This window comes from Calidris pugnax, unplaced genomic scaffold (assembly GCF_001431845.1).
Source record: "Calidris pugnax isolate Ruff unplaced genomic scaffold, ASM143184v1 scaffold27, whole genome shotgun sequence".
Classification (NCBI taxonomy): domain Eukaryota; kingdom Metazoa; phylum Chordata; class Aves; order Charadriiformes; family Scolopacidae; genus Calidris; species Calidris pugnax.
Window position 1 is genome coordinate 15,809,103 of NW_015090893.1, and position 24,943 is coordinate 15,834,045.

Consider the following 24,943-nt stretch of genomic DNA (forward strand, 5'->3'; position numbering starts at 1 on the left):
ATGTGAGCTTTGATTTTAGTCTTTTTCATTTCCAGATTAACATCTTAATTCAGTTGTGTTTGCCTCTACAGCAAGCCTATGGGAGAGCTTTCATGGTATAGTCCATTTTTAAATGTGAACTCAGTCTCATACCCTATTTTAATGTTATATTTAAACATGTTAATATGTAATACATGAAAAAAAGGCATTTTCATTTTTTCTCCTTTTCTCCAAACGTTACTAGGTTTGCAAAAGGAAATATTTCAAATAGTGAAACTCAGCCTGTGCAGAAGGAAATGAATGGTTATGTGTAGTGGACGCAGCAATAGCACATAATTGCAAAGTCCGATAAACATGTTACATCTTTTTTTTTTTTTTTAATTGTTCCCTAGACTTTTGGGTAATTAATTGCATTCTCTGCCTAAGGCTTGTTGAGTGGAAGACAGATAAGGTCGCAGGTAACGCTCTAACCTTTTACGTCACAGATCCTTGCCAAGGAGCAAGTTAATCTTGCCTAATTCCAATTAAAGCCATCGTATGCACAGCTGTTAAATGCATATTGTCAGGACTGGACATTTTTTCTTAGGAGATAATTTACTAGGAGCAAACAAGCATAATTCATTAATTGCTTTTTCTGCACAGAAACTTCTTCTCAAAGAGAAAAAAAATCATTAAGTCAGCATTAACAGCAGAATTTGTGGTTTTGGTGTCTTAACTTGGATGTGTGCTTACCTGCTTCCATGATGTTAAAAAGGAGAAACTGGGAATAGTATCTTTTCCAGTAATAAAAGCAGAAGCAATGTGAGCCAGAACTCACAGTTATGACAGGTTTGAGAAAATAAATAAACTGTAGCATTTGTACATCTAGTACTTCATCACCTGATAGGAGAGGGATCCTGGGAGATGAACGTACAGTAGCCTGGAGAAGAACACGGAGTCAATCACAGGGAACTGCTTTAAAAGGACAAAAAAGTAAATATATTTTAGGTCACAGGACTTCAAGTGTGCATTCACCCTTGGGTGATTAGACATCTAGCACTAAAATCATCATTTTGTATCGAGGATATTCTACAGCAGTTAAGAATAACATATAATTCAGGTATCTTTTTGCACAGATCCTAAATAACACATTGATTTTTCTTAATGACCACAATGTAATTAAAAGGGGCTTACTTTTTCCTCAGCGGAAATTCTCGAATTGGCTGGAAATGCAGCAAGGGACAACAAGAAGGGTCGAGTCACTCCTAGACACATCCTGTTGGCTGTAGCAAATGATGAAGAATTAAATCAGGTAAGAAAAAAAGCTCCACCGTGTGAGGGCCAGGATTTCCTTTAGGGCTTTTAAAATTGTCTTTCCATACAGCTGAATTGTAACTCAAGACCTTTGCTTATTGAGTAGCCCACCAGGAAACAGCTCATTCACTCGCTAGCACATTGCCCGTGGAACTTAACTACAGCACTCAGCTTAATTATCTATTTGAGGACTCTTAAAATGTGTAAAAATGCGATGGAGATGCAATATGACATTTGTTGACACTGTTACAACCACCTCTGTTAGAGTGGGACGTTGTCATAAACTCTACAGAGACACCAAAAAAACACTTGTAAATGCTTTTTTTTTGTTTGTTTTTGTTTTCCCCCTGAAGCAGCTTAGGACTCAGTGGGACCTATCCTGTTCCCATTGATGTCTGTCATGGTGACCACAGAATTAAGAGCTCTGGAACAAGTCTGTGTCCTTTACAGATTTCAAGATGCCTTTAACTTAACCAAAAAAATATTTGGATGTTATTATTACAGTCTTGCGGTGTCAGCCAGAGGCGCTGGCTAGGATTAATGTACCTTGGTGTGAGGTGCTGTAAAAACACATCTGAAAAGATACTTTTTCCCAACCTGTGTATCGTGATGGAGCAAGAAAAAAAAAAATAATATCCCCAAACCAGCCTACTTCTGGCTGAAATTTGATAATACTTTCCATTCATCATCCCTTTGTAAGCTCGGAGCCTCAGAGAGCTGTGGTTGGGGAGCAGTAAACGCGAATCAGAAGGTGGGAGTGCCTGAGGGACTTTGATGTCACCATTTGTATCCTCCCAAATAGAGAATTAGTCCCAGATAGATGTATAAAAAATGGGTTAAAGTGGTTTTAAATACAGAACGTGATATATTTCACCTCTGCTTTTAAAGGCTTGAACCAACTGCACACTTTTGAATATTGATCTGCTTTTCTTCAACTACATAAAGATTTTTTTGAAGAAACACTTCCAGGTATAGAGATTTGTATAAATGTTACCCTCTATTTGAAGTTTCTTTTTCTAAGGAAAAAAAGATATAATTCCATTTTTAAAAAAATGCCCTTTGGAGAAAACTCAGCAATTGGGACATATATTGGGTTCTCCAGAGAGTGGAACCCTTTGCAGTGCTGTACCATGGATTTTGGGGTTCCATCCCTCGCTCAGGCCTGGCCAAGCCCTCAGGGCTGGGGTTGTCCTGCTTTCCAGTGGCTGGGTGACAGTCTTCATCACGTGGCTTCACAGGAACAGGTCTTGTGTGAGCCCAAGAGATACTGGCAGTAACAAGTGTATGTGCAAGAAGAATATTTATTCCCTTTATGGTTTAAATTTAGTACATGATCAGCTCCATGTTGGAGTTGAACTCCAACGTCATACATTTCACATCTCTCTTCTTCAAGGATCATGTGTTGAGAAACATAAAAAAAACCAGTTAAAATTCAAGGCAATGTACAAAGTTTGCAATAACTGCCATTTTCTGTTTATTGATGAGTAAATGCTGAAATTTGTCACCTACAACCTTTCTTTTTTATTAGCTATTGAAAGGGGTCACCATAGCCAGCGGTGGAGTGTTACCCAATATTCACCCCGAGCTGTTGGCAAAGAAGCGGGGATCAAAAGGAAAACTGGAAGCCATCATCACTCCACCTCCAGCCAAGAAGGCAAAGTCTCCGTCACAGAAAAAAACTGTATCAAAGAAAACAGGCGGCAAGAAAGGGGCAAGGAAATCCAAGGTAGAGTAATGAGTTTGTTTTAAAACCGACCAATTTTCCTCATAGTGGCGGATGCACAGGTGCCTGCGTTGGGCAAAGGCAGAGTAAACTGGTGTGGACTTTGTTCAAGTATTCATACGTGTCTGCAAGAAACATGGAATCTGGGTATTTTTTTCAAAAGTGAAGTCACACCAAAGCAGCATTTTGCAATTGTGAATATTGAAGAAAATCAACAGCCTAAGTCACTTACATTGTAATAATGGCCTCAGCCTTTAGCATGTCAGAGTCCCCTTTTCAAGTGGTGTATTTTTCTGTGATGTTTGTTGGGTTTTTTTTAATGGTTTTCTTTTGTTCTAGTCTAGCATAAGATTCCTCCTTCTTAGATGATTTATTGAAATCCAGAGGGTGAAATACTCTTGAGTAGGATGCAGTGCTGATAGAGCAGTAGCTGAGACTTGAAGCATTTGAGAAGCTGTGTTGTGGCTACACAGAATTTCTTTGGCTGAGCTAAAGACCCACAAATATCCTTCTCTGTTTTTAATATGTTGTAGATTAAAATCTTCCATGTTTAGGCTTGGTTTTTTTAAAAAAAATTCCTAGTAATGAATTAAACTCATCAAACTGAAGTGTAGACGTGAGGGAAAGAACAAGAGGACCAAAATGTGATTTTCCTACGTTAGGAAACTAACAGCATCTCCTTTTTTAAGCTAAGGAGAGCATTCCCTTATTCCTTTTTTTAGTTTCAGTTTGTAGGAGTAGGGAATTTTTCTAATGTGTGTGTGTGTGTGTAACCAAGGAGTTGGGTTTTTTGGCAAAACAACTACAGTCGAGCAATAGGTTATGAAAGTTGGAAGAAAAGTAGCTGAATTTCACACGAAATGGATAGTGCATGTGAACAGTTGCTTTCCCTGTCAAACAAAGCTGCTGGGTTCATCCCCTATGTCTCTGTTTACTTGGTCACTCCTCTGGTTTTTTCACTTTCTTGTTTTTTGAACTATTGAATTTAGTTTTGGCTTTTAGAACACCTAGTAGCTGACATTTCAAGCGCAGTGCTTCTAATAACCATGCACTAATAATTTCCCTAAATGTGGATATTTTTTTCCCCCCTACTTGATTACAAAAGCAGGAAGTCTGTTGTGGGGTTCTGTTTTTCTTCCACACAATAAACTGTATTGTCTGCTTACTATATTGGTATTTGGCTAACAGTAAACTCCTGGGGGATTGAAATAGGACCCATGAAAATCTAATTTTCTAAACATTTGTGTAAAGCAAAGCATGGCTACAGCTTGTAGAAGCACCAATATACCCTTGCACCAAAGTCATTTTAGTTGCTCAGCCAAAGATTTAGGTGATATACTTTGGAAAGGAACAATGGGAGAACAATGACTTGCTTTCATATTCCAGGTGTGCTTTTTAGCTTCGGCACAGGTAGTTCTGAGGCACCGAATATTTATTGAAAATATGACATTCTTTTGGAAACCAATTGAGTTTATAACCACAGCAGTCAATTCACTGTCTTCATGAAACGTTCTTTTCTACATGCTCGTAGTTCTCATTTTTAGTCAGAAAATCAATTCATTCCTGAAACCTGTCATTTTGCATCAGCGATAGAGTTGGCAAACGGAAGGGTGGCTGAGGGGAGATCCCTCTCCCCTGCAGCTTTCTGGGAGATAAAGGGGATCATGTCAAACAAAAGAGAGAAAATTGTTCAGCCCGTTTCCTATTACTAGTCAGGTAGAAAGTAGATGTCTTCTCCTGGCACTGGTTCTTAAGGAGGGCCAGATTTCAAAGCAGTATTTCTACAAATCAGTTTTGAAACCTGGGAGCCCCTCGCTTCACAGAGGGATCAAATCGGCTCTCTGACAAGTGGGTTTTTACCTTACAAGCAATGTCTGCCCACACATACAAGCAGATACATTATCTTTTTCCACACAAGCCATTAAAAAACTGTTAAAAGTTTGGAGCTGTTGATATGTTTTCCTGCAGCATTCAAGATAACTGTGGTCTGAGTCGAGCACTGTCGTAGGCAAGAGAAGGCCCATGTAGATACACAGACGCTGAGGTCATTTTCCCTATTGATTCCTTCAGCTGTAATCAGTCACTTTAGTTAGACATTAAGGATAAAATCCAGTGTTTGTGCTGGCATTTTATTGCCTGGTGAGCATTTATGACCTGTCGTATATCTTAATGTTATTAAACTGTTTTTCTCTTGGCCTGGAGTTAACTAATTAACTGCATTTTTGGAAGAAGAAGCAGGGAGAAGTGAGCAAATCAGCCAGTGCTGACAGTACGACGGAGGGAACTCCTGCAGATGGTTTCACAGTCCTGTCCACCAAAAGCCTGTTTCTTGGCCAGAAGGTATGATCCTGCCTTTTTATACATGAATACCTATTTTTTCAGTGCTTCTTAGGGAATACCCCCTCCCGCCACCCCCCTTTCCCCAAAACTTCTAGGTACAATGGACATTTCCCCACTGAGCACTTGAGGAGGTGTATGATATTAGTTTTTGAACAAAGCAATTCTCTGAAACAACTTTCAGAACCTTTTAAAAATACGTTAATGAGTCTTCATCTGGCTACACATTTAAATACTGAAATAGAAGGAAAGCCTGAGTGCTTGTAATCTGTCTCACCTTATTCATAAACAACCTAATTGTTCCAGCAAAGCTTCTACCAGAGATGAGATTATTCTAAGAATAAAATGTCTTTTTTCCAACGGGCAGCCCACTTCACTGCTGATGTAAATGATTTACAGGGCTTTTTTTCAAAACCTCTTTTAGACATTTGTTCATAATAGTGATTTTGTGGTTTGTTCTGCTTTGTCATTTACAAAAGTTAATGCTGTGTAATAATGAATGATGCTTTTATGAAAAGCTACAAGTCAACGAGTGAATATGCTCTGGGACGTGGGGTGGTTTAATACAAATGCAGATCTGCTTAAAGAGAGGATCCATTTAAAGACACAATTCATTAAATTAATTTGGTCTTTTATCTTGAAACCTGCCTTTAGTTCGTGATACAAAATTTTTTTTTAAGTAAAACTGCATCTTTCTTCTATCATTCAGTAATCAGGTCATTGTGTTGCAAGTCATGAAAGATGAGCCATTGTCCATTGTGGAATGTATCTCCTCTGACTCATTTTTATTTCATGCTGAGGTTGTTCTCCATTTATCCCTCCCCAGTTCGTTTGCTGAGTTTAACATGCATGAGAGTAACCTTATGTTTTGCAAGACTTTTGATTTCCCACATTTAATTTTACAGCAAGAGCTAGATTGCTGGGTTGGTAGGGGTTGGGGTCATTTCACTACTCCTGGCGTAAAAAAAAAACACATTTTGACTAAATTAGAACCCAACATTTATAAACTTGTTTCAAGAAAACGAGTAACATTAGAGTTTTGGACCTGGCTTTGAACTCCTTTTAGTTACTGTAGGAAACCTGCAATAATAGAATAAAAGAATAAAGAATAGAATAATAGAATAAAGAATAACACCCGGTTCCAGCAAACCCACAGGGCTTTGTTACTGGGCTCAGTGGGAGGGAATGGTGAGCTCCAGGAGTGCTTTAAGCTGGGATGAGCAAAGCCAGGGTCTGGTGTAGAGCTTCCCAGTGAATTCCTTGTACTGGGAGATGGACTTTCTGGCTTTCTCAATCTCTTGGAGTGCAGCCCCCCTCAAAAAATGACTAGTATGACATGTCCATCCCCGTACAGGTTGGTTGTCAGTTAGTCCTGCACACGAGAAGGGCCAGGTGTGTCAGCCTTTATTTGTCACACACTAAACACAATTAAAAGAAAAATGAAAAGAAAAATGAAGCCCCCTTTGTCTCCTGTGAGGGAGCCCTCCAAAGGGAACAGATTATTTTCTGGGGGGGCAGAGAATGCAGAGGTGCTGTTGACGTGTGTCAGGCACAGATTGTATTTTGCATTTGATTCTCTGTCAGCAGTAAATGCACAAAATAGCACATTTAGACCAACCAAAATTATTTTAAGCATTCTTGTTAAGACAGAAAATGTGAAAAGCTTAAAATGAAAAAAACCTTTGTGTGTAGTGATGAAAGAGATTTCATTTAGCATAAAAAGAACAAAAAAACCCCAACAATGTATTATGCTGGTATATTCCTAGAAATATTTTCAGACCATTCCCCAGAAATTATTTTCAAAACTTGCATTAAAAACCAACAATGTATTATGCTGATATATTCCTAGAAATATTTTCAGACCATTCCCCAGAAATTATTTTCAAAACATGCATTTTTGAAGTTACCAAATAATTTTGATTTTCTTATGATAAAAAAGACAAAGATAAAACTTTCCCTCATGGAATCAGTTGGATGTGTCCTCTCTCCTGAACTGGAAGGGTGCTTTGGCTGGACTGGGAGGTTACTGGAGGTGACAGGATGCTGCTGCTACCTGCAGGTTTAGCAGACTGTGACCTCTTTGGTGACAGTTATTAATTATTTAAGTGGCACATGGAAGTCTCAATTAATTGCTATTGTTTTGGAAATTTACAAATTAAATGTAAAAATTATCTATAAAAGCTTTAGTGATGCTTTAGTGATGCTTAGCCATTTCTAAACGCAATTGCTGTTTAAAAAGTTAATACTGATTTGTAAAATACTGGCCCAAGTTTAACTCTGATGCTTAAGAGGAAAAAAATCTGCTTTGTTAGAGTTGACTTTATCAATACCATGTGGCAGTAATTAACTTAATGAGCTAAGAATCTTCTTCAGTAGCAATTGTGGACAGTTGCATCACAGTTCCATTCCTTAGATTTGGGCATGTGGCTGTTTTTATTCTGTTCAGGGTAGCCTCATGCTCCTTAAACTGCATTTTGAGGGAAGGAAAAAGCTGCCAATCTCTTGGGCAGGGAGGGCAGTGGGTGTAGGTGGTTGAGCTGGAGGCCTGGGAACCACAAGTCCTACCTTCTGGGTTTGGTGGCTTCAGAGACTGTAATTCATCTCATTTCTCTGTCGCCGTCCCCATCTGTGCGATGGAAATACAGTTATGCTCTTCACGTGGATGGTAGGAAAGCTTACAATGTTAAAACATTTTGAGCTTTTCCATTTGAAAAGCAAAAATACTCATATTAATCACCATTATTTGATTTTTCTTGAGTTTGCACATACAGATTTTCAGTATATTTTCATGCTCTGTGTGCTCTTAATAAACCACAGTGCAAACACAGAAACCTGAAAGCAAAAACCCAAATAATCAATATCTTCCAAACCTCCTGTTTGTCCGTGAACACCTTTAGAGCATGTCTCTTTGGTCTGCAAAACCACTCTCTGCTAGATCAGGAAACAGTTCACTAGTTGCAGAGAAGGAAGAAAATAATCCTGTTTTTAATATCATGGCATTCATAAGTCTTTAATGGGAAAAAATCTTTTCCTCGGTTCCATGTTTGTGGAACTGAAAGGGAAGGGTTTTATTTTTAAGACTGGCTGTTTAGCTTTCTGATATCCCCAGCTTGAATTACTGAAAACACAAATAAGAATGTTGCAATCTCGAATATTGTTCAGTTTTTAAAAACTGCTGTCCCTGCGTTAAATCTTTAGGTAACTGCTGCCATTCAGCTAGAAATTCTTAGAGGTCAGGAAGTGGCAGAGAACCCTTCAGTTATACCTGTAGAAGTGTATTAGTGCTACACTAAGTAAGTATTAAAATCTAGTTAATATGTAAATGATTACCCATCGTACCAGTGACATCCCAATGGAAATGTGGTATTCTGCACGTTAACTAATTAGTTTTTCCTGAGACAATTAGGGAGTTGTAAGGTTTGAACTTTCAAGACCTCAGCTTGTTGCATCCAACAAGCATCTTCCATTTTCTGTATGAAATTCATACCAGAAAAAATGCCAAGACTTTAAAGGTAATTTTGTCTGAAATAAGAAATGCAGGGCTTGGCTCAGAAAATACTCATGGATGTGCTAAGTGCCATCTGCACTTTATCTTTTATTCAATTTAAATGTTACCTAAAGTTATGTCCATTCTCTTGGACATGTATATGCCAGTTGTGCCTAGTTTTTGTTTTTTAAAGTGGCCCTTTAGGGAATCACTTCTCTCAAATACATGCTTCATACTATTGGGTAGTAAAATTGAGCAATTACTCGTTGGAAGATTTAATTCTATGGGAAAATTTCTCAGTTTTTGTTTAAATTGTTTTTGGCTAACAGCACATTGAACAGTAAATGCAAAATGTAGCAAAATAATACTTAACTGCCAACACGTGCTATTGGTGATGGGCAGTTTTTAAGCATTTTGTTGTTGCTGTTAAACTGAAATTTTAATTACTAGCTAATTGCTATTTAAATCACATATATGAGTAGGTTCAGAGTAAGATAAAAGGTAGGGGCAAAGTGAGATTAAACCTGATCTGCAGCCAATAGATGTGGGGCAAAAATCTTGTAGAACCCAGAATTAGGGATCAAAGAGAGTCACCCGTAAAATGAACAAGATACTTTAGGAACACACTAAAATCTCCACAGAACAGTCTTTTGGTGTGTGCATGTGTTTTGTTGTTGGTTTTTTTAATTTCAAAATTCATAGTTTCTTTAACATTTCGGTTTGATTTGATTTGACTTTTTTTTTTTTTTTTTTAAACAGCAGTTGCTTGTAGTCAAACTCAAGACTCAAACTCAAGTATGAATAACTTGCCACGTGTGAAGTATTAAAGGATTCTAAGCTATTTGGAAAGGAAGCTTTCTTAGATTTTATTGCAAATTCCCGAACAGACCCGTACTTAAAACAGGACTGAATTACACTCCTTTTTAGGCAAAATCACCTTATTTTGAAGGAACCTAATTTACTCAAGCAACATATGCAAAATTTATGAAATTGCAGGCTTTTTAAAAGAGAAAGAAGGTCAATTCATATAATCCCATGAATGAAATGGAAATAATTTTTTCATAAAACTGAGATGTACGGATGTTGGCCTCCTTAAATGACCCATTCACTTGTATCGGTTACGTGGATTGCCTCATTAATATTCCCTTTAATACACTCATGTACAGAAGGAGAAGATTTGAGGAGTTAAATTTACAAAATGTGGATTGCAAACCAAGAGATAAAATCCAGTTATTGATGAGATTAATTGCCATGCCTGAAAGTATACATTATGCTTCCTGGGTTCAACCCAGAGGGTTTTGGCTTAACTGCAGGACTTGCTTAAATGAATGAGAACTTTCTCTTTCTCAGTCACTTTCCATAATGCCTAATCAGCTACTCAAACGATCATTTTAAATGTGTGGGTTAGATATAAGCAGAATTTATGATGTATTTCCCCCTCACAGTGCAGATGTGAGGTTAATCTCTAGGTGTCTGTGATAACATCCCCACCTTATCGTGCGCCCACCAGAAATCCTCCTGATGTTGCAATGACTCAGACAGGAATCCTTTAAAGCATCCTTTAAATAGATGGGTGTGTTAATGAGAGGAGGTAATGGGAGGTAGTGGATGGGGTTAAACTCTCTATTTTCATAAATGCCAGAAGGAAATAAAGCAGACAAAAAAATAAAAGCTAGAAGGAATAGCACAGAGTAGTGTCCACTTACAGTGCTTCACGAGGGCAGCAGAACGGTGCAGATGGAAACCAAAGTGCTTTGTGAGACAGAACGTGGTGAGCACAAATAAGGAAAGAGAAGGAGACGTGTCCCCTTGCTAGGAGGGAGGAACTGCTGGAGAGCAGTGTGTGCTTTCCCAAGGATATTTTTGTGTTTGATGGTTTGAAGCAGGAGGAGCAGCATCTTTTACCCAGTTTCAGTGCTGGACAGTCATGGCACGTTCTGCTAATTGAGGCTTAAGAAATGATTAGCGTGTCCTTTATCTCTACTTTAAAGAGAAACAAATAAGCTCTTATAACACCCAGATAACAATCCCACATAGTGACCAGCATAAAGCCAAAATAGAGCTTGTAGGTACATTCACGCCCTCCCAGTGTGAACAATGTTTGAGTCTTGTGTTTGAAATTATTTTATTTTTTTTTTTGGATAATAACCCTCCTTTATGACCTGCCTTTTATTTTGCATATTTGTTTGCAGTGATGCTATCTCCATCTGTGTTGCAAAGCTCACTTTTCTGCAGCTTCTCTGTGATTTCCCAGCTGTCCTGTTATTTCCCACCTCATGCTTTTCTTTTCAGCTGAACCTTATTCACAGTGAAATCAGTAATTTAGCCGGCTTCGAGGTGGAGGCCATTATCAATCCTACCAATGCTGACATTGACCTTAAAGATGACCTAGGTAAATGGGGCATGGGTTGACACAACTAACGGTCACATGGAAATTATGGAACCCAGAATTTACACCCTAGGGCTTTTCATACATTTGATAAGAGCAGAAATTCAAATTTTGCAGGTTCGGTTTTGTTGAAGAACTATATTCAAAAGTCTTTTTTTTTTTTTTTTTTTCCACCAAATCTGAATACTTGCAGCCATTGCTAGTCTTCATGTTGATTTCAGTTGAAACAAAGCATTTAAATTCTTTTCCATAATGATCATATGTGACTGTTAGCTATTTTGGGGGGTTTCTTATTTGGATACTTTGAGGACTAAAATACTTTTTTGTCAGGTTGTTTTCAAAATAAGCAGTTTCTCCATTCTAACTGCAATTCATGGGGTTTTTTCTCATACTCAGGCATAAAAATTTTAAAGAGCAATGATTAAATAATCAACTATGCCCCAATCTTTTCTACTTTGATTTCACATTTAATTCAGTCAAATAATTTGTTTCCATTCTGTTTCAATTGCTCCCTGTCACTTTCACATTCAGCTGAAAACAAATACTGATGTTACACCAACAACAAACTTGTAGATACTGTTACAGATGGTGCATCGCTTTTAAAGCTTCTATCTTGTCCCAGAGTGAAAAAAAAAAAATAATTAAAAACTCCTTCTTCAACAGAAATCTGCAAAAGTAAAAGAAAAATTAACTTTCTTGCATTATGTGCCACATTCCCTTCTTTGTTGATTATTCCTGCTGCTGCCTTTTTTTGGACTTCCTTAATGGAATGCAACCCATAATTCTTCTTCTGCTTTCCTATGGGAATGTACACAAGTAATTTAAAAAGAAAAAGATTTAAAAAGGCTAATTTTTAAATCAGCCTTTCTCAGAAATGCATATAATTTTACAAGTGTCTCAGCCATTCCAGCACATAATAAGAAACCTTTAAAATATAAGAATAATCATTTATATTTTTCAAAGCAAATTCAGCAGAACCCTGTGTGCAAATACACGGTTTCCTCCATATGAATGAGACTGTCATTTTTAAACAGAAAGTGATGAATCCCTATATGTATGAAGATTAGTGCCTGTCAGCTTATTGACGCTGACAAAATGGAGAAACTAGTTATTTTGTTTGGCTTGATGATCCTGAATTTCTTTTTTTTTTAAAACAGATTCCATATTTTAGTTTCAATGCTCTGTGGGGAACTGGTTGTTCTAGGATTTCTGCAAAGTGAAATGGGGTATTAGCTGATTTTTTAAACCTTTGATCTCGTGTGATTGCTCTGACTTGTCATTTTTAACATTTATTTGATCGTGTCACGCTCAAGATTCCTCCTCCTGTTCCCTACACCCCCTCTCTCTACACACACCTGCACACACACCTCAGCATACTCCTTTGGCGCCAGGTTTGGAGATGTAAAGGTAGGAAAAATATGGACGTTGGTACATGTGTAAATGTAGAGCCTGTGCTGGGTCTCCGTCCAACGTGGTTGATATACATCTGTTTACCTGTTGTAGTTGCAAGTTGTACAGGCTGACATTGCCACCATCGACAGTGATGCTGTCGTTCACCCGACAAACTCTGACTTCTACACCGGTGGTGAAGTAGGTAATGGCAAGTTCAGTGCTGCGGAGTTCGTATGTGTGTGCATGGTCAATCAGCAGCCACAAGCTTGGTGTAGCTAATGCAGATTTGCATTCGTTTCTCACTTCCAGCAGTCCTGACTGATATAAGAAAAAGAAACCAATCATTGCCAACCCGCTAGGCCTTTTCTGATTTTTATCACCAAATCAGACTTTCCGAAGTTAACAATAGAAACGCACCACCAAAATGTGAAGGGCAGGAACGGAACGTTCAGTGCAGGCCTGTGACAGAGGAAAATGAATTGCCTGGTTTGAATAGGGTTTGAGCCTCGATCTTTAGGCTTCTAACCAGTTCCAGTAGGCCCTCTCCACGCCAAGTTTCAGATGTCCACATCTGACGTGCTGGATCTCACCCATCTGTATTTTCTGAACTCTTCAGATTGGTTAGTTTATTTGTACTTTACCTCACGGACCGACTGCCTTCGTAGCCCAGCCCCACGGTCCTCACCCCAGTCACCCTACACCCCTGTGTCAGACAGGCAGGCAGTCATCTGAGGTGCACAGATGAGAGAAGGCACGATGGCAAACACCACAGACAGCTGCATTCAGGATGTTTAGTGTCCCCTGGGTAACTCCTACCTTAGTAACACCCCACTCTGTGCACAGTGTTTCATGAAAGGGTAGCAGGACTTTAACTGAACTGCCTCGGTAATTAGAGAAGGCAAATTAGAATTTAGGCTGAATACAGAATTTGCTGGTAAGGAGGGGGTGGCACAACATGCTTTAAAAACAAATGTCACCTGATGCCAGCCTTTGTTCTAAGTCTCATTTAAACCTCATCACGATGCAGTGGCCGCCCTCTGTTTCCAAAGGGACTACTGTCCCAGGGACACACGGGCTGGTGGAAGCTCTGGGTGGCATCTTGGGCAGGAACAGCTGGGACTTGGCTAAACGTGCTGCAGGGACATGAACAGAAGAGAGTCATAGTACCTTGTAGCTAAAGAAAATGCTTCTAAAGTCTGTCAGACCCACTGAGCTCCTGTGCTCGTCTCCTACCCTGTGACAAAGAAATGCTTTGTCCCCCCTACATGGAAAATTGTCTCTCGACGCTGTGCTGCTCCTTCCTTAGCGTAGGTCCCTGGTGCCTCTGACTGCTGTAAGAAAGAATAGAAGTGCACAAATGCTTAGCTTCCAATGATTAACTTTCACCCATCTAAATTTATTTAATTATTTTTTTATTTTTATTTTTTTTTATTGGTTGGTTTTGTTTTTTTTTCCCCTAACAATTTAAATGTACTGGGGGCTTCTATTTTTTTATTGGTTTTTTTTTTTTTCCCTAACAATTTAAATGTACTGGGGGCTTCTCCTGAGAATTTTAGAGCCTAAATTTCTGCTAACGCTGTTTTCGACACTGGTTGGTAGCCATGCCTGCTTGGAAAGCATGTGATAATGATCTTCTTCTCATGGGAGTGACACATATTTATGCCTGGGAGCAAATGAGCCACTAACCTTGAGGCGGCAAAGCGAGACTTCCATCAAGAAACTTGCTAATGTAGTGGAAAATGGTTAAATACAGTACGTCCTTTCCCCAGCTGAAGTTAATTTACAACACAGTGCTGGACTGGCATTTCAATAGAAACCCTCGCTGTTAATGAGAAGAAAGAGTGTAATTGAGGAGTCAATGCAGAAAACCTCACCCATTCCTACCAAATAAGACTTTTGCTCTACTTTGTACCAGATCTGCAAGAAGAGACCTCGGTGAAATAAAGTGACAGGGTTGTTCATTGCTTTTAATTATAAATTAATTCCCAGTAGAAGGGAAGAAGCTGATCCTTCTGGATTGAATTAAACCAAACCGGGCTAAATTCCATTAAATGTACAACAGCTTTGCAATGGCAAAGAAATGACCTACTTAATAGATCTTTTCTGTTCCTGGGTTCTGCATGAGGCTTAATTATGTTTCCCCTTGAAACAAGAGAAATTAAGGATTATGAATGTCATGGGGTTTACGATCTAAGTTCATGGCCTCCAGGGGGATATAACTGGAATATATACAAATATGACTGATATGGAAATACAGAGAAGGAGAATAAGGAGAATATCACCAGAATGGCCAAGTGTTTCTTTCCCTCCCCATCCCTTCTCTGTCAGAGGGATTTGAAGAGCTGCTGGTGTCACCCACATCTGCTGGAGGGTGCAGCAAAGGCCACCTTGGGTGCTGTCTTTCCAGGCCCCTAAATTCTGGGTACATCTCCTTCCCCAGCCTGCTCTCCCAAGACACTTTGCTGCCATAAATAAGGCCACTATCATCTTTTCCAAGAGATCTTTAAAATGATGCCTTCCCCTGGGTTGCACAGGGGCAGGTAACTTTTGAGCTTCAGAAACTTCTTAGCAAGGAGTTTGTCTAAGTAAACTTAGACCAAAGTTTTTATATAGTAAAAAAAAAAAAAAAAAAGCTTAAATGAGCACAAAAAGCAAATTACACTCTGACCTACACGGTCTGACCTTGCAATCCAGTTTTTTGGCAAAGCCCCATTGTGATTTGGATATGAAAAAAGCCAAAAGAAAAGGCATCCAGTTTTTAATTGTCCTCAGCTTTTGTACCCCAAAAGCAATAAACTGCCAGTTTTTTGAATGAACAAACAAATGCATTGTTTTCAACTTTTAATCTTCATTTTTTGGAAGAAATTGAGCAATGGTGTCAGAACAAAAGCGTCTCGCATCCTCTTTGAGCTGGAACCCTATTTATTTAGTCCAGGGGGTCTTGGAGAAGGGGCTGTGCTCCCCCCAGCATACAGTATGTGCACTTCCATCAGAACACGCGGGGGCTCTTTCTTCGACAGCGAAAGAAAGGGGTTTCACCAAATAAATGTCTCTTTAGAGATCCTAGTTCTGAATTTTTTTGGCAATCAGTTTTCATAGTATTATCTCAGAGCCTTTATGATATCACTGCTTTTTTTTACTTATCTACCTTTATAATTAATATGCACAGTGCGAAATGATGTGGGATGCTTATGTAGTTAGGAAAATGCTTTCTTGGGCTGTTTGTTGGTTTTTTTTTTTAAATAATATTAATATTTAAAACTAGAGCTGCAAAATAAGATCTAAACCATTTAGTGATGGACTGCCTTTGTAAATGGCGTACCTTTTGGTTGCCCTGACCTGCCTGCACAGCTCACGGCAAACTAGAGGCAGGGTCAGAGAGTCAGTTTTTTGAATGAACAAACAAATGCATTGTTTTCAACTTTTAATCTTCATTTTTTGGAAGAAATTGAGCAATGGTGTCAGAACAAAAGCGTCTCGCATCCTCTTTGAGCTGGAACCCTATTTATTTAGTCCAGGGGGTCTTGGAGAAGGGGCTGTGCTCCCCCCAGCATACAGTATGTGCACTTCCATCAGAACACGCGGGGGCTCTTTCTTCGACAGCGAAAGAAAGGGGTTTCACCAAATAAATGTCTCTTTAGAGATCCTAGTTCTGAATTTTTTTGGCAATCAGTTTTCATAGTATTATCTCAGAGCCTTTATGATATCACTGCTTTTTTTTACTTATCTACCTTTATAATTAATATGCACAGTGCGAAATGATGTGGGATGCTTATGTAGTTAGGAAAATGCTTTCTTGGGCTGTTTGTTGGTTTTTTTTTTTAAATAATATTAATATTTAAAACTAGAGCTGCAAAATAAGATCTAAACCATTTAGTGATGGACTGCCTTTGTAAATGGCGTACCTTTTGGTTGCCCTGACCTGCCTGCACAGCTCTTCTCCTCCCAGAATGACGTTGTCCAGCTCCATAGCTGTTAGTTAGAGAAGTTCATTGGAGGAATATGTTCCTTAGAGATTCTCCTTATTTCTGAGGCTCTTCCTCTTGGTTAAAGGTGGCTCAACAAGCTGGGCAGTTACCAAGTAAAGCAGCCCGCTGCACTCACGAGACTGTTTCATTCCTGGGGCCACCTGTTGGGGTCAGGGACCAAGATCAGGTGAGTTTCAAATTCTTATTGTGGCAAATGGCTCTTTAAAACAATTTGTAAAGCGAGAGGGGAAATGAATCTCAGGGGAAAGAAGGAAGGAAAGAAGGAAGGAAGGATGAATGAACCTTCAACCACTCTCGAGGTAGCGCATCCTTCCGGAGCATTTCACACTAACAGATGCTCGTGGTGAGGAAGGAGGTAGGGATGTCACGGCAGATGTTTTGGCTTTAAAACTGGCGCCTGAGAATGTCAGCAAGAGAGACCGAGGTGAGGTTTTTTTGGGTTGTTAGGGTTGTCTTTTTTTGCTTTTTTTTTTCTTTTTCTTTTTGTTGTCGTTGTTTTTTTTTTAATGACTAGCTAATTCCAAAGTCCCCAAAAGGTTTAGATCTTACTTTGCAGTCCCCAAAAAAAATATTTGGGCAGAAAAAACTCTAGAATGATGTCGTGAAAAAAATAACGATGAGTCACGTGTCTGCTGCCAGAAATGTGGGATCGGAGGAGTTAAACTAACCATTCTCTGTTCAGGGAGCACTTTGGAAAAGAAAGGCGGCAAGGAGTTTGTGGAAGCTGTCATTGAGCTCCGCAAAAAGAACGGGCCGTTGGACATAGCGGGAGGTGAGGTTCTGCGCTTCGGAAACCACCAACACAACACCCCAACCCCCCCTCACCCTTCCTTCCCAGCTCCTCCTAGAGCAAGGCTTGGCTTCATCCTGTCTGCAGCCCCTTTTTATGGTTTACCTGATATTTGTGTTTTCCAAGGTTAAAATAGAATCATAGAATGGTCTAGGTTGGAAGAGACCCTTGGGATCATCAAGTCCAACCATCTCCCCTACTCTACAAAGTCCTCCCCTACATCATGTCCCTCAGCACTGCATCTAAACAGCCCTTAAACACAGCCAGGGATGGGGACTCCACCCCCTCCCTGGGCAGCCTGTTCCAATGCCCTATCACTCTTTTGGTGAAAAATTCTTTCCTAATGTTTAATCTAAACCCACCCTGTTGGAGCTTGAAGCCATTCCCTCTCGTTCTGTCAGGAAAGAGTCCAGCGTAGGGCTACAAAGATGATTCAAGGATTGGAGCATCTCCCTTATGAGGAGAGACTGAGAGAGCTGGGACTCTTTAGTCTGGAGAAGAGAAGGCTGAGGGGAGACCTTATCAACGCCTACAAGTATCTCAAGGGAGGGTTGAAGGAGGAGGGAGCCAGACTCTTTTCAGTGGTTCCCAGTGAGAGGACGAGGGGCAACGGGCACAAGTTGGAACAGAAGAGGTTCCACTCAAATATGAGGAGAAACTTCTTCACGGTGAGGGTGACAGAGCCCTGGAACAGGCTGCCCAGGGAGGGTGTGGAGTCCCCTTCTTTGGAGATTTTCAAAACCCGCCTGGATGCTCCTGAGTAACATGCTCTAGCTCTGGGCAATCCTGCTTCAGCAGGGGAGTTGGACTAGATGATCTCTATGGTCCCTTCCAACTCTAGAAATTCAGTGAAATTCAGTGAAATTACCTGTGAGAAGAGACCAGCCCCAACCTCTCTACACACGTTGCATCCTGAGTTACCTTTACCAAAGTGTCTGGGAAATGCTGTAGTGATTCAATGTTACACCTAAAAGCAGGTACACACAGACACAAGGAATGGTGATTATTAAGGGTGCAGTTCAGAAAAGCAATTAATTAATTGCTTATTTTTCAGAACACTTGAGTCCCCCTCCGTTAAACATCTGCTTTGCTGAAGTGCCCCTGCCTTTCACCGAACTTAAGCACATGCTTGAAGTTAGGCATCTGCTTGGGTACTTTGTTTAATCAGTGCCAAAGTCATCACTATAAAAGCTTACGGCTTCATGATGCCTAGTTATCCAAATTTATGTAATATCTGAGAAAAATCTACTATGTGAGTAATAAAGTTTGGTAATGACGATATAGAATTTTACACCATCTGTGAAATTGCTGATACATATTGTTCATATAGAAAGCCCGTTCTGCCATCTGTGTTTACGCTGTAAAAATAAATACAGTGTGCGCAGTTTTGTAAACGAATTCGGCGTAAAGCTGAAGGGGAGATGCAAGGCTGCAGCTCTGACAGGAAAAATCACAACTGTTTACCTCTGGTGCTTATTACATTGGGTTTTTTTCCTTGTTAATAATTTCCTTTTTAACATTTTTAATAAGTTTTTCTTGGAATTCTTGTTTTGCAAAATGTGTAGAATGAATTACTCTTTTTTTTTTCTGGTTTGTGTTTTTTATTGCTTACTTCTTTGTAGTATTCTTTATCAGCCAATACCAAACTCCTTACAAATAGATTTTTTTTTCTCAGCCCTCAGTGAATTCCTCAGATCTGGGGGCTTCTTGGTGGTCTCAACCCTAGGAAGCTCTGGGAAGAACTGGTTGTTGGGGACTTGTTGGAGGACTCTAGAGAAGAATTGATACGCATCCATTTCTCAGTCCTACAGATTGAGAGTTCCAGATTTCTCAGTTTCATGGGTATCACTTTAATCTACCAATAACCAGGATCTTTATCTGCAATATATTTATAACTAGTCCAAAATGTGTCCATGATTCTCTCTGTTTCTACAGCAAAAGCATAGCTGACTTCCCCTTTATAGAGCATTTGAAGTAAGGGACAACTGCTCTTGGTAATTAACAGTTGTCCTCAACAGAATCCTAATGAGTTAATTAATGACTACCCTAGCAAACACTCCCTGAGAAATATTAAAGTTGGTGATGCATATCAATACAGTACTTCATTCTTTCAGGATGAAGATATTACCCACATTTCACATCTGACTAGAGAGATGTCAGCTGCTTTTAATAGATTTTTCCTGGATTTACGATGTATTCTGAATCTGCCAACGTTTTAGTTGCACATTATGACAAATTAACGTTGCCTTAACACTGAGGCTATTCAACATGTTGGGAATCTGCAAACCCATAAGAACAGAAATGCTTGTGCTCCCATTGTCCTTCAGAACGTTTCCTTCTGACTGACCTCCAGACAAAGTCTTTTCTCTCTCCGGTATCACCGACAGGAGAGTATCCATATGGGATGGTTGTGCTCCAGCAGTTATTTATACTATACTTAAATAACAAAATGCCTCAGAAACATTCCAGAACGGAGTAGAGGATTTCTGGCCTCTAAGCATCTTTGCAAACCTGATTTTTTTTATTATTTTTTTTTAATTATTGATATTTCTAATACTGGTTTGGAAGACATAGGCTGCTGGTTTGTGCCTACACTTTTGTGGCCGTGTATAATTATGTCCCAAAGCACGAGAGTTTGGGGGCTGATCCTGTCTTGAAAGTTCAGTGTTTGCTCTTGTGAGATTTTGACGAGATGGATTTTTTTTTCCCCTCACCTTGTGATTTGGGTGTTCCTCTTGGCTTTTTTTTTTTTTTTTTTTTATTAAAAACAAAGCAAAGTTACAAGTTTTCAATTGCACCCACAGACCCGTGGGTTCAGAAAAGGCAGTTGGTGCTGTTTCCTGGCAGGGAGAGCACAGTCTGTCCCTGCTCTGCGCTGGGAAGCAGTGACCTATTGATATTTTTAATACTGGTTTGGAAGACATAGGCTGCTGGTTTGTATATACACTTTTGTGGCTGCGTGTGATTATGTCCCAAAGCACGAGAGTTTGGGGGCTGATCCTGTCTTGAAAGTTCAGTGTTTGCCGTTGTGAGATTTTAATGAGATGGATTTTTTTTTTCCCCTCACCTTGTGATTTGGGTGTTCCTCTTGGCTTTTTTTTTTTTTTTTTTATTAAAAACAAAGCAAAGTTACAAGTTTTCAATTGCACCCACAGACCCGTGGGTTCAGAAAAGGCAGTTGGTGCTGTTTCCTGGCAGGGAGAGCAGAGTCTGTCCCTGCTCTGCGCTGGGAAGCAGTGAGCCTTTCTTCCCATTTCTTTATCAGGGGATGTAGTGACAGGACAAAGGGGAAATGGTTTTAAATTGAAAGAGGGGAGATTTAGATTAGATACTGGAAAGAAATTCTTTGCTGTGAGACATCGGAACAGGTTGGCCAGAGAAGCTGTGGCTGCCCCATCCCTGGAGGGGTTCAAGGGCAGGTTGGAGGGGGCTTGGAGCAACCTGGGCTGGTGGGAGGTGTCCCTGCCCAGGGCAGGGGGTTCTGCGCTGGGAAGCAGTGACCCTTTCTTCCCATTTCTTTATCAGGGGCTGTAGTGACAGGACAAGGGGGAATGGTTTTAAATTGAAAGAGGGAAGATTTAGATTAGATACTGGAAAGAAATTCTTTGCTGTGAGACATCGGAACAGGTTGGCCAGAGAAGCTGTGGCTGCCCCATCCCTGGAGGGGTTCAAGGCCAGGTTGGAGGGGGCTTGGAGCAACCTGGGCTGGTGGGAGGTGTCCCTGCCCAGGGCAGGGGGTTGGAACTGGATGATCTTTAAGGTCCCTTCCAGCCCAAACCACTCTGTGATTCTATGACCCCAGACTGTGTTCTCCTGATGGGAGAAGCCTCTTGGCTGGAGAATCCCTGTCAGTAGTTACTAGCCAGACTCTGCCACATCCTCTTAGTCCCCACACATCCATGGTTGTATCATGGTGATAACATATAATTAGCATGGTAAAAAATTCTTCTTCCTTTCTTTGTACATACAAGTTCTTGCCTGTTGGTGTGAATCAGACATTGTAAATCTAGAACCACATCCTCTCCAACTGTCAAACATGCAATTAGCATGGTAAAAAATTCTTTTTCCTTTCTTTGTACATACAAGTTCTTGCCTAATTCCTCAGATCTGGGGGCTTCTTGGTGGTCTCAACCCTAGGAAGCTCTGGGAAGAACTGGTTGTTGGGGACTTGTTGGAGGACTTCCCTGTCAGTAGTTACTAGCCAGGCTCTGCCACATCCTCTTAGTCCCCACACATCCATAACATGCAATTAGCATGGTAAAAAATTCTTTTTCCTTTCTTTGTACATACAAGTTCTTGCCTGTTGGTGTGAATCAGACATTGTAAATCTAGAACCACATCCTCTCCAACCATCAAGAACGTGATGAAAGAGATAAACTAAACCCAGCATTGTTTGAGTGGTCTGGGATGACCTGTAAACAAAAAAAACAAAAAGAGCTCCATTAAGACCAGGCCCAAAGGCTTGAAATCACACAAAATGTCATTTTTTTACAGCTGGAAATCAAGCGAAAATCATAATTCACCCTATTTCCAGCCTTCTTTACCTGTTTGCAGAGTGTGAATAGCTCTGAACTGACCCCGTTTGGGCTGCAGTGAGATCAGATGCTGGTGAAACAAACCCTGTGTTTAGTGGGAGCAGCTGAAGGTCCCACCAGTCGTACCCGTGCGAGGGTCCTGCACCCCGACACTTGCTGCAGCTCTGACACAAACTGAACAAAAGCAAGACCATCCCTTGAGTGGGTTTATGTCCTAACAGATTCCTTTTTCCCTCCCCGTTACGCCAGTTTGCCCAATCCCCATTATAAATGTGTTTTCTTTGATGTCAGCCATGAATTCTTGCTCTCCCGAAAATAAGCTCGATTATAGCTACGATTTATAAATTACCACTGCAAAGTGCAGCTGGAAGTGGAAAATACAAAGTCTCCGTAATCATGTTGTTGTATTTTAAGGCCGTGTGATTTGTAATCTAAAACACTCCCAGGGACTGAGGGAATATCTCTCAATTGTTTGCTATTTTAATCGCACGTGCGCTCTTTTAATCCTAAAGAGAGAAAAACCAATTATGTTTTCACTTTTGGTTCTTCCTAGCTGTTGTCAGTGCCGGCCATGGATTGCCTGCAAAATTTGTGATCCACTGTAACAGCCCGGGCTGGGGCTCAGACAAATGTGAGGAGCTGCTGGAAAAGACAGTGAAGAACTGCTTGGCTCTGGCTGACGAAAAGAAGCTGAAATCCATTGCGTTTCCTTCCATTGGCAGCGGCAGGTAAGGCTGTCCCACACACCCAGCACTCACTGCCAAATAGGTCACTTTTTCTAAGTGCCATCTCAGATGTTTCACTTCCCTTCTCATGTACAAACCATGTTGCTACCAAAGATTTGGGGACGTGGAGGAGAACGTGAAGAAAAGGGCTCTATTTTACCTAATTTTAGTGCATAATATATATATACTGCAATATATATCTTAGGATGGCCAGAAGACACGTCTTGGTGTTTGTTTAAGCAGACCTGAAGTGATTCTCAGGATTTGCAGAGTAATTTCAAGCTTTCACCCAAAATTTGTGAGTTGAATTCCATCATGAGACTCTTTTAGGAAAAAAATTAAAAAGGTCTTAAAAGTCTTTGCCAAGGTTTTTGAAAGCCAAAGTCAAAAGTGAAGGTCTTCTGGCTTTGTACAGGATACTCAGGGTCTTTGAAAGTAGGACCATGTTCTTAAGAGTCTGAATAAGGACTTTGCTTTTAATCTGAGGCCCTTGGGGTTGGGGTGGGGAGGGAGGTTTGGCCCAAAATGATGGCTCAGTGTGAGGAGCGAGGGCTGAAATACACAGTTGTGTGCTTAACTCTGAACAACTGCCCCTTTTCAGTCAGCTGTGACAGAAGTTGGCCGAGGTACAGCCAGAATATTCTTCCCATTGTGCCATGTTGCAACACCGGATTAATTCTGTGGGGTAGGGCAGGAAGTGCTGTTTGAGCTCGTGGGTGAAGGACAATAAAGGAGGACAATAAATTGAAGCGACTTGCATCAGACAAAGCTCCAAATAAGGTTAATTTCCCTGGGTGTCATTGTAAGGAGGTGACATGAGCCTTCTTCGTAGAACAGTAGGGAAGTACAGCGGAGGGTTCCTACTGACCTGTTGAATCAGGGTCCCAGGTCCATTGCTCTGTGGGACAAACTCTGTCCCTCCCCAGTCTGTGGAGTGACCATGGAATTGGTTTCACAGGTGCCTCAAGTGAGACCATGGCAAGTATCTTCCACGGAGCCCTTTCTCTTCTGGAGAGCTCCCAGCAAAGAACCAGTCCCAGCCTTTGTTGCGAAGTAGTCGGTCGGTGCTGGAAGATGATGAAACCCTGAATAATCCTGAGATTCATGTTCTGTTGTGAAATGTGGTTATTGACAGGTCAGGGCCTTGGTTGAGTTCTCAGCTTGGCATTTGCGCGTCGCTCTCACTCAGACCAAAGTGGTGTTTTTAAAAGATGGAGAGGGATCGACGGGCCTTGAGAAATAGATGAGGTTGTGTATTTCCCCCTTTTTTTCCCTTCTTATTTAGAAATATCCAAGCATAAATTAATTTTGGAGAGAGCAGAATATATTCTGACAAAACTCTTTACTTGTTTTTATGAAGTCAGAAGCGTTAAAAAAAAAAAATAAAAGTAAAGCTTTTAAAGACAGCAAATGCCAAAGACAGCAAATGTATGCAGCTGCTCTGGTACAGACATCTGTCAGGCAGACATCACCCCATAAACCCACATAAACAGTTTCATTCTCTTTTATAGTTGAGGAATGGGATTACATGAGGGCAGTTCAAATAAATCACAGGGGGAAATAAAATAGCATATTTGTAGCGTTCCCTGGGCCAGATGCTCAGCTCCAGCCAACTTGTGGGGAGCACAAGTGGGGTGTCGTACAGAGGTACCCTGGAGTTCAGCCTGGTAGGGCCAGCAGGAGACCAGGGAAGGGAGAGTGAGGGATTGAACATAAAATCATCCTCGGAGGAGGGATTTCTTACTGAGGCTCTGACTTTGATCGGAATCGCCGTTACCTTGGCTAAAATCTCAAACTGCCATTTTTCAAGAGTTTAACTCGGAGCAGTAGGTCGACGCAAGGGGGTTCTGTGTCTTCTTGCAGCCCACACATGGCCATGGGGTTTTTCTACTCTCTCTCCTCTCTTTTGGGACAGGGATCCTTAACAATTCCTTTTAATCAGCTTCCCTGGGTGCGTCTCCCTTTGCCCAGGCCCCTCTTCTGTTTGCCCTGTTGTGCCCACCTTGCTGGAACTGCTGATGTGGAAGCTGGAGGACTTCAGAGTCCCCTGTGAGCAGTTCCAAAATGGCATAGACTCTGATTTTGATGACAGTTCCTGCTCAGGAGCAAAATTCCTCAAAGATTTGTTCAATATATGCCAGGATGCAGCGTTCATAAGTAATTAGCAAGTGATGGGACATGGCAACGTGCTGAGTCTGTGCCTTTTTCTCTCTGGAAGCCAACAGTAGGAAGTAGCTCCTGTGTCAAAACTGTGCTCTCAGTTGATTAACTTGTCACCTGGCTGATTCTCCCTCTCGTTCCTTT

General features: G+C 40.6%; 1 protein-coding gene across 4 annotated transcripts in view; it reads left to right on the top strand.

Annotated features, from left to right (window-relative positions):
- The window catches only part of LOC106891470 (core histone macro-H2A.1), a 53,791-nt gene that overhangs the window by 19,945 nt on the left and 8,903 nt on the right, over positions 1-24,943 (top strand). The window contains exons 3-8 of one of the 4 annotated variants that reach the window (XM_014948036.1): positions 1,164-1,270; positions 2,801-2,998; positions 5,225-5,335; positions 11,112-11,211; positions 17,272-17,361; positions 22,468-22,642. In XM_014948036.1, coding sequence (XP_014803522.1) covers positions 1,164-1,270; positions 2,801-2,998; positions 5,225-5,335; positions 11,112-11,211; positions 17,272-17,361; positions 22,468-22,642 — 781 coding nt within the window. Of the gene's footprint in view, positions 1-1,163; positions 1,271-2,800; positions 2,999-5,224; positions 5,336-11,111; positions 11,212-12,711; positions 12,803-17,271; positions 17,362-22,467; positions 22,662-24,943 lie in introns of those variants that run through there. The other 3 variants (XM_014948034.1, XM_014948033.1, XM_014948035.1) reach the window with 3 other exon arrangements.